Here is a 10,301-nt window from a genome sequence, read left to right as displayed (position 1 = left end):
TGTTCTACTAGTGCTACGGTAATTGTTTAAACGTCTTTTCATCAAGTGCTTTATTATGAAATGTATATAGTTCAATCTGAGCATACGAGAATATACTTACATATGGAGTGCCACTTAAAAGAATTTGAAACAGGAATATTATACTTGTATTGATGGAAAAAAAGACAATATTCCGTATCTGTGAGGTGCAAATGTGTTGCACTTCTGGGATTACAGGTTGATTTAAAGGTCAAATTGGAGTATCTGTTCAGAAGTGTTTCCAATCAATGTAATGAGGCTCTAGTATCGATCAGTCCCCTGTTTGGTTTTTTAAAAATGTTGAATGAATGGTTAAAGTAGGACACAATTAATATTTTGGAACGGCCAAGTCAAAGTCCTGACCTTAATCCAATAGAAGTATTGTGGAAGGACCTGAAGCAAGCAATTCATGTGAGGAAACCCACCAACATCTGAGAACTGAAGCGTTCTGTAGTGAAGAATGGGCTTAATTTTTCCCAGGGCGCCATAAATGACTAATCAGCAGTTACCGGAAACACTTTTTTTTTTCTTGAATAATCTAATATACAAGTATAATACTTCTATTTCATTGGTTTGACTGGGTTCTCTGTCTGTTTTGAGGACTTATGAAATAATCAGCAGATTTTTATGCAGAAATGTAGAAGATTCTGGGGGGGGGGGGTGCAAAACCTTTAAGCAACACCATATACGAGTCCTGGTCTGTCCTATACTCATTTATCTTCTCTGTTGCTCAGTCACATAAAACCCTACAGGGGGGAGAAATATCACTCTACATTATCAAGATAAATAGAGGTGATTCCTCTATTTACGAAGGATTAGCGACACAGGGAGTGTGGCTCAGACCTATTTATCCATGGTCCAATCTTCTGCTTGTCATGGGTGTTCTGGCATGTTAGTGCTCAAGAATATTTCTTCCTGAAGGCACAGCCTAGATGGGGGGCAAAAAAATCAAACATTATAGCGTCTTATCTGTAAACAAAAGAATGAGCAGAACATAGAACTAAACCTTCTTATTGTGACATTTTTCCCCACCTGCTGTTAGCTGGCATTTCCCCCCTCGTGGCATGCAGAGGACAGTAGAGCATCCTGAGCAAGGCACAACTGTCTGGGAGTGGCTGAAGATGGTTGTGATCCTGTAGCAACCTAAGGAGTATATAAAGATACATAGAAATATTGTTTAAACTGCTTGATATTCTGTGGAGATATGAGATGCTTAGTACCCACACTCTTACCAATGCATTTAACATCCATGAAGTAGGAGTTGGGGCTTTGCACCAGCCTCCTCTTCTTATGTCTTCTCCTCTCCTCCGCAAAACTGGGGTGCATCAGATCCTTAGCCAGCTGTAAAAAACAAAAAAAAACAACTGAGTTTTGTTCTACTGAATAGTAGAGCAGGAGTTGTAATAGAAAATGTTTTACAGTCTGACGCCCCCTACAGCCTGATCAATGAATTACTAAAAAGCATGTGCAACATGCCCAGACAAGTCCTGTTATCCATCGCTCATAGCAGCCCTACATTATACACAGATAACAATACTTTAACATATTTGGCAAATTCACATTGTATCCCCGTGCAGTAATACACCTTTCTTACACCATTTTCATATAATTATTACATTGAATTTCCTAATTTATAACAGATTATTGCTATACATCAGATTTATGTTAAACACAGCTGTTTTACAAGTCCCAAAACTTCTATAAAGAAAAACAATAAAAAAAAAAAATATGAAAGGTTTATACTTACAGACATTTTTACTCAGAGCACCAGGAGTGTTTTTGTCCAAACAAAATACGATGTAGCAGTGAGTTCAAGAGTACCAACAGATCCACCTGGAGATTGTTGTAGGTCTGAATGTCTACAAACGAAACGAGCGGGCGGAGTCTTTTTATTTGGAGGAGGCGCATGAAAGAGAAGTGACTTAATAAATAAGTTCGTGATGAATACATAATATATGAATACTTCGTAGAAAGAACAATAAATACAAATTAATTAGCAAAATATTGATGCTGGTAAATATACAGGTGTTCAAGTATTTTAATGGTCTGAGTGTAAAAAAAAAAATGTACTGATATTGTTTTGATATAAAAGCTAATTTTTGTTTTTAGAAATGCTCATACTTAAAAAAAAACTTTTAAAGTGTGTCTATAGTCTTAATAAACATTATATTATTGTTATTATTATAACATTTAGTCTATAAAAATGTTTGCTTTAAATATGAAAGAGAAACTAACAGTCTGCGGCTGACTCATCACCACAGATGAGATTACGTGGTTTGTGTCACTTCGGTTGATTGCATAAGAGCCACCAGCACCGCCGGCTCAGTTTGTCTGGACAGCAACTCGGATAGTTGGACTGGCAGACGTTTAAATTAACAGAACTCTCATTCCGGGTGGTGGCAGACATCAAAACGAGCCAACCCCAAAGGAAAACAGCCAGGACTTCCGGGGCCACGACGACAGAGAAGAGTGACAGTTGATTTGACCAAAACACAGCTCGCGAGCGGTGACGTCTGAGTCTCAGTAACGGGCGGGATATCCGCAGTAGTAAGCTAGCTAATAACATGGCGAAGACTTACGATTACTTGTTTAAACTACTTTTAATCGGCGATTCGGGCGTCGGAAAGACCTGCGTGCTATTCAGATTTTCAGAAGATGCCTTCAACTCAACGTTTATCTCCACTATAGGTGGGTGGAAGTCGTATTAATTGCATTGTCTTGACTGTAAAGCGGCACAAGAGCCCATCCCGTCATGCTAATTTGGTTGCTAACTTTTCTGGCTAGCATTCATCTTGTACCAGTGGCTAGTCAGGAAGCTGCCCAACCGGCTTCTCGGAGGGGCTTTCCCAGTACCCCTGTTGAAAACTTAACTACCTGTGACACTTTGAATTGTATGATTTGAACGTATCGACACAAAATCCACGTTTTTTTGTCTTAATTACAACTGCATTAACTGTTGGAGAGTAGGGCTAGCATGCTACAAAGGCTGCTAGTGAGCTAGTTAAGTTAGTTGGCAGTGTCATTTCCCTTATGAGCAGCAGCAGCAACTCTGTACTTCGCACTCCGATAGCCAACGCTGCAGAAACCTTGAATTATAATGACAGCCGTGGTTGTGCTTGGTTGTGCTGTGTCAGTTCGGCTTTTTCTTGTGCAGATAATCGGGTGAATTGTGTGACTTTTTGTTTTTCCCCAGGTATTGACTTCAAAATCAGAACAATAGAATTAGATGGAAAGAAGATCAAGCTACAGATATGGTAAGATAGCCAAATTCATAAAATAAAATTGTCCCCTCACGGCATGGCAGAGTCAGTTGCCTGACATGCACCAGGCTAAAATTAATGCAGTTTCCTGCACAGTTTCCTGCCTCAATGACTCAGTTTGGTTTCAGAGAAGGGACTCTTACATGTTTTAAATATTTATTCTTTCCTCCATTAGAAACTGTGTTGAAAAGTTGAGAAACGCCTCACGTTGACTTTAAATCAAATTCAATCCCAGGACACATTAAGTAAAGACCTAACTGTTGTTGCATGGAGTACATACTGTATTATTGTCACAACATAAGCACAGTGGCAAATTTCAAACAAGTTCAGGTGAGGGAAGCAATTATTTTAAGCTCTGTGTGTGAATCTTTAATAATTTAAGGAACAGTTCACGTTAGTTTTGTGTTTCAGCAAACAGCAGCTGTGACCTGTGGCTGCATCCGAGACCGATGTGCATGTAGTGCTGATTATATTTAACCAAAAATAAAGTTAGAGAGGTGAACGTGTGTAAGGAAAGGTCATTTTAGATTTGTTAAGGTAAGAGAAATGTGTTTTCCGCAGGGATACGGCAGGACAGGAGAGGTTCAGGACGATCACGACAGCCTACTACAGAGGAGCCATGGTAAGTCTCATTTTGAGCCCTTCACATAATGCAGTAGCATTCTGGGAACAGAAGCAGACATAATGTCATGTGTGAGCACTGCAGCGTTATTCGTTACCTCACCACACCCCACATTGTTATTAATGTTCTACATACCTGGGAATTCAGAGGTGTGCTCAGTACCTCATTGTGATGTTTTGTAAGCCTCTCCTTCAGTTCGAGTCAAACTGGATGTCTTTATTTGTATATACAAACTCTGTGGACCGGATAGAAGTATATATTAAGTGTTTTGCTCTTTGCATTCTTCAGGGCATCATGTTAGTGTACGACATTACCAACGAGAAGTCCTTTGACAACATCAAGAACTGGATACGAAATATAGAAGAGGTAAAACATTGATGTATTACTATTCTTTCTATCTGTGCGCCTGTCCGGTCTTCGTCTATATAGTAAAGCGTATGCACATAATTAAACACATTTCATGACTTTTCATTATCTGCTCAACATGCCAACTTCTTCCCTGCAGCATGCCTCAGCAGACGTGGAGAGGATGGTTCTTGGGAATAAATGTGACGTCAATGACAAGCGGCAGGTGTCCAAAGACAGAGGAGAGAAGGTGAGGCATTTGAAAAGAAGTACAGTCTCGCTTTGCCAGAGCAAGTATTTATTATCTTTGGCCTTTACTGACATCGATTCTGTCTCTGTTCTTCTGTTGTCAGCTGGCGCTGGAGTACGGCATCAAATTCATGGAGACCAGCGCAAAGGCAAACATCAATGTGGAGAATGTGAGTTCACAACTCTTCTGCAGTTCAAAGTACTGTACTGTTGACTTGTTGTTCAAAGTTCTGCCCCTAGAGCGACTCTGAAACCCACTGATTTACACGTTATGTCCTGATTGTTTAATCTTTGCAAAAATTGTAATATAAAAAAAGTTATTTTTTATTTTTATTTTTTAGATAGATAGAGAGATAGATAGATAGATTTCAGCAACTGTGGGGTCACTGTGGTTTAATTATTGTAGTATTTAGACCCGTCTGATGTGCCCAGATGTCAGTTAAAACAGGCTTCTCAGAAAGCGGAAATTATTGAAACTGGTGGACACAACATAAACTTTTACAGTTTTTTTTTTGTTTGTTTTTTTTACCTGGTGTTCAACAAAGACAAAAGGGAAAACCTTAAAATTGGGATGGGGAACATGACACTTGTGTCCTCTCACTTCTCTGCTTTGTTTTACAAAACTATCACTACCTAGATGACTTTAAGGACATGTACTGAAATAACGTAAATGTCAATGTAGTATAGTGACAGTACCATTCACACACTGTGAGAAAGTAGCATATGTAATTTTCTAGAAGAATAATGGTGCTTTCATACCTAGTTTGTTGTTTCAAAACCTGGAACGTCTCCCCTCTATTAGGGTCTTAACTGAACTGAGACCACTTAGAGACATGGTCTCAGTGGTTCCTTTGCTGTGAGAACACACCTTACCTACATATCGATAAAACCCACTATTCAACCTATCCGTAAGCTTTCAATTATATAACCAAGCAGTTTACTTGATTCTGATGGAAGAGAAGCGGTCGGGTGAATTTGCCTCCATAGTGCATCTTTTTCTTCTGAGGTGCCGGGCAGCAGCAGTGCACCTTCTCCGCTAATAGACGCTCAATCAGACAGACAAGTTGTTCATATACAGGACACTTGTACATGAACCATAGAACCAAATTTACTACCAAATTCTGACTAATCACAAAACAGTTTAAAGGCGCTTAGTGTTGAGGGTGTGTCAGAACTTTGGTCTGTGTTCACAACACAGTCAAGAGAAAGTTAAATGCAATATTGTTTTCATACACTGAGAGAAATCTAGCTGTAAAAGTCTTTTTTTTTTTTTCTGAGGATGTTAATAGTTCGTTTTTCATTCAGTCTTTTCCACTAATATGGTTTAATTTGTTTTTGTCTGCAGGCCTTCTTAACCCTTGCCAGAGACATTAAAGCAAAGATGGATAAGAAGCTGGTAAGAGTGCAGAGCAGAGGAAACATTATTGGTTGCTAACATTAGCTGCAGTTTCTACTGTGTGATATCAGCAGTTCTCATAAATGACTGATTTCTAATTTTAAATGGGTTTTTTCCTCTTGTCTATTTTAGGAGGGCAACAACCCTCAGAGCAATCAAGGAGTAAAGATTACAGAGCAGCCCAAGAAGAGCAGTTTCTTCCGCTGCACGCTCCTGTGAGAAGCCTGGAGCGTCGGCATCCACCATCGCCTTAACTGTGTCCCCCACTGGACAGAACTGGACAGAGCACACTCTGATCTCTGTGTTATCCTTCTCGTTTGTCTTCTTCCTCCTCCTCCTCCTTCTGATTTGATTGTGTAATTAGGAAACAGAAAACCAGTCTTCCTTTAACACCTGTGGATCCACCTACCTACTGTGGCCTCTGTTACATGTTAAGTCTTTTTTTGTTTTTTAAATTTACAGTTTCAACTTTATTTTTGTTTTTTAAAGCATGCTGCCTGCTTGTGAGACATTAAGAACGATCAAACCTTCTCTGCCCACAATCTTTTTGCCTATCTTTGCAAATATGTTGGTGAAGTCTTAAATGTTTCATCCTTCTAACCATCATGAGCCTAAATTACACCTCCAGATTATAATAAATAATGTTTTTTAAGCTATTATAATGCACGTTTGTACTGACAGTGAGGCCTAGTTTTTCGTTTTTACTTCCACATTATGCTAACGCAGCGTGTAAATATATTTCATTAGTTTTGCCATATGAAACAATGATGCCGGTGAATTTTACTCGTCATATCAACAGTGGGTTTACATGTCCACCTTTTCTACTCTTGTCTTTTAGATTTCGTAGCCTGAAACATTCCAAACCTCCTGCAAACATTTAAATGTGCAATGTAGTGTGTGTAGAGCCCAGATGCATTTATCTGAAGTATTCATGCGGTTGCAGTACGGCTGGGTTCTTGACAAAATATACTTGTTTTAAGAGCACACAGATTCTTTTCGGAGCTGTCCTCCTCATAATTTTAGGTATAGCCTGATGTGATTGGCGTGAGGAAGTATTTGACGCACCTCTACAGGTGAACTAGCAATACCTAAACCTAACACCAGGAGGCATTTCAGCGACAGAGAATCCTTGTATCCTTTCATACTTCTTCCGCTTGTCCATTCCAATGGGGGAACATTTACATATACTGTTTTCTGGGCCTTGGATAGGGGCTGTGCTGTAGCAGTATTTATCGAGAGAAGCAAAACATAGCACCAAAATGACAAAGTGCCCTTTTATGTTCTTATTGATTATGCACTTTTTCCCCTTTTGCTTTTTTCTCTTGTTAAAAAAAAAAAAAAAGAAGTTCTTAACATTTATTGACTGTATTTGTTGCAAGTCTTAACTGAAAGGAAAAAATATTCATGCACAAGATTTCCTCATGTCCCACCTGGGCTTCCTAAAAACATCTGAGCACTGAAACCTGTTCTTAGTGAGTTATAGTGAAGAGAAAGTCTATGATACAGAGATTTATGTTCCCTATTGTAATTTTGTCGCAGCATTCCCACTTACTGACTGAAAGCTTTTTCTTTTTGGCCCTGCATTGCCGTTGATGTTTTTGGGAAGGCCAGACTCCCCTTCCCCCCCCCCCCTTCCTCTGTCCAGATACTCTGTGTTGTTTTGGCCGATTGTCGTGGCCGTCTGAACTATGCATTCTGTGTGCGTAGAAAAACCTCAAAAGGCTTTGCACATTTGACTTAACAAGCTTTATTTGAGATTAGAAATGTGCAGTTGTTATGTTTTTTTTTTTGTTTTTTTTTGCTGGCACTCCAAACTCTTGCTTAGAGCGCTGATCAAGAATAGGAAATAAATTGAAATCTGGTTTAAATCACATCAGAGGTTTTACAGTGAGAGCGAAATCGTTTGTAGTTGTGCTGAAGAGTCACGCTTGCACACAGCTGTTGATTTGTGGCCTGCTCCGACTTAATAGTTTCTGTTCTATTCCTCTTAAAATTGATGGAAATTTGATGGAAATTCAGGTTCGTGGGCACCGTTCTGATCTTTTAATTTGAGTGTTTCTGAATCCCCTCTCCTTGTTAATCTGGCAGTGACGTGCTCGCATATCTTCAGCAGTCCTCAGCTAAATTTGGATTTCATCACGGATTATTGATGGACGTCATGTGGAATAAATAATAATAAAAAAATAATTTAAAAAAAAACAACTCAGCAATTGTAAATAAGATCTACAATGATTGTACTGTAGTTTCATAAATCTTATTGATCTACACTTTTTGTAGATATGTGTACTTTTGATGATTTATTAAAAATGAGATTCTTAAAAATGTCTTCTCGCATTATTGTGTTTACTTTTGCAGGACTAAATGTGTCCTATAATCCATATTCAGAATAATATTAGACTATTCTATTCTATTCTATTCTGATCTATCTTTTGGATAAAGGATTATACATTTTCTCGACCTATTATAACATATAAAGGACCAAACTGATTCTAAAAAGTGTTTATTTTAATTGACGTATTAGAAAAAATGGAATTGATCAAATGTCTGAGCAAAATAATCAATGAAATCAATCTTTTAACACAGTTTAACCTCTGAATATATTTTCCTTTTGTTTTTCCTTGTATGACGTCTTGATTTGTTTTGTTTTCAGTTTGCAGATGTTCGTAGAGTTAGGTAAGCCCTTGTGAGTCCTAGATAGCCATCAAGGCACACTTGATCGAGGACAGCCAGTCCTCGGATTGGGTTCTAGTTACATATCATTTCCATCTGTTTCATTACATACTGTACATGGTACGACGGCCTGGGCGGTTGCGTGACGTGGGCTCGCTTATCTCAGCAGAGAAAAATGCTCTGCGCGGGCTATAATCTAAAAATACACTTTTGATGCATAAGCGAAAAAAACAAGGCAAAAACAAAGGCAGCGTTTTCTTGAAGTCATTTCACCACTCTTATTTTTATTACTTCCTCGGTTATGGGGGCGTCAGGCAAAGACGTGTATACATGTGTTATCCCTTCAGACCAAACTAACAAAATCTGTCATAGGGTAGATAGAAGGAGGCCGTTATGAGGGTTGTGTACGGAGTATGGTCGATGTACTGTAGGGCCTTCAATTGAGGCCCTAATTGCTTGGGTTGCCTGATCTTTTTTTTTTTTATCAGGAACATCTGTGTCCCATTTGATACTTGTGTGCCAAAACTCACCTACGATTGGAGGGATTTATTTCCTTCCTGTTGTATTTTCCGTCCAGTGAGTGGTACTCTAACAACCTTGGCAGCAATGAAAATGGAAGGTCAAAGGGCAAGGAGGTTTTTATTGTCATTTCAACCATATATATAGCAGCTTTCCAGAGCATAGTGAAATGAGAGGACACTCCTCCGGGACCGTGGCGTGGAGCTACATAAACGCAAAGGACTAAGTACAGTACGCAGGACTGAGCTTATGCAGACAAATAAAACAGTGCAAAGACCCTACACAGACAATACAGACAGTACAAAACACTTGAAAGACAATGCATTTATAAAAAGACATTACACAGAATAGAGAGCAGCGCTGACTTATATCAGTGTTTGTTGAAAATGACTAGTTTCCTAAGGATCTCAGTGTTGTCCTCCATAGCCTGCAGTTTTGCGTTACAAACTAATCTGCTACCCTGCAGGGTGCCTCACTTTCATTTCTGGTTTGTAGCATGCAAATATTCAACACTTGGCTCAGAAGTGGCGTAACAACTGCCAAGTAGGATAGGTAGCTGCACACGATGCTGGACAACTGGGTATTTCTGGCGGCCAAACTGTGATCTCATTCACGCCCCATCAAACGAAACTTATTCATATCAGCCACAGCCTCCACGGCCTTGTAGCTAGGGGGTAAAAATATGTACACAAACAGAGCTCTAGCTCGTTCTGTGGTCACCTGATGTGACCATATCAGCCAAATATAGCACCGGCAGTTATTAGGCAACTCTTAACTGATACCAACAACGACCTGCTGCTCAGCATGTCAGTGTTTAGTCCGACTAAAGTGGTGTTTTTCTTCTCAGGAGCCTTGGTAAAAGGACTCACTTGGAGATTTAAAAAACAAAAAAACAGTATATTTAATGAACATGGTTGAAGTGCATATGTCAGGATGGTTTTATGTGTGTAAATGAGGAAGGCCCTCAGAAAAACGTGCTCAGTCACTTCTGTTTCACCCACAGCTGTAGACAGGAAACCGTGCTAAAAAGACTTTGACCTTTATTGAGATATTTTCTTTTAGTCATCAGGCTGGAGGAAATGTTTCTCCGAAACCAGCCCTCCACATGGAATTCACAGTAAATCTGTTCACTAAGCAGTTAATATATAACCAGACTCAAGGTCTGTAACGTTTATGGTCTAAACATTTCCTTTGTGATCATAGTTTTTATTTTCTGTAGAAG

At 39.2% G+C, this 10,301-nt stretch overlaps 2 protein-coding genes across 2 annotated transcripts; one reads left to right on the top strand and one right to left on the bottom strand.

Annotated features, from left to right (window-relative positions):
- Positions 1–127: 127 nt before the first annotated feature.
- On the bottom strand, positions 128–1,902 carry LOC311490557 (small ribosomal subunit protein eS27-like). The gene is made up of 4 exons (XM_084548108.1): positions 1,766–1,902; positions 1,251–1,359; positions 1,051–1,161; positions 128–946 (listed from the first exon to the last, which is right to left on the bottom strand). The coding sequence occupies exons 1-4, from the start codon at positions 1,769–1,771 to the stop codon at positions 918–920; spliced, it is 255 nt and encodes an 84-aa protein (XP_084404234.1). The 5' UTR covers positions 1,772–1,902; the 3' UTR covers positions 128–917.
- Positions 1,903–2,277: 375 nt separating this feature from the next.
- On the top strand, positions 2,278–8,212 carry LOC311490725 (ras-related protein Rab-8A). Its single transcript, XM_084548374.1, has 8 exons — positions 2,278–2,706; positions 3,212–3,272; positions 3,840–3,900; positions 4,189–4,266; positions 4,406–4,495; positions 4,599–4,664; positions 5,840–5,890; positions 6,023–8,212. Exons 1-8 carry the CDS (start codon positions 2,583–2,585, stop codon positions 6,107–6,109), a joined length of 618 nt encoding a protein of 205 aa, XP_084404500.1. The 5' UTR covers positions 2,278–2,582; the 3' UTR covers positions 6,110–8,212.
- Positions 8,213–10,301: the final 2,089 nt, after the last annotated feature.

Source organism: Chelon labrosus (genome assembly GCF_963514085.1).
Source record: "Chelon labrosus genome assembly, chromosome: 7".
Lineage (NCBI taxonomy): Eukaryota > Metazoa > Chordata > Actinopteri > Mugiliformes > Mugilidae > Chelon > Chelon labrosus.
This window is presented reverse-complemented; position numbering and strand designations above follow the sequence as displayed.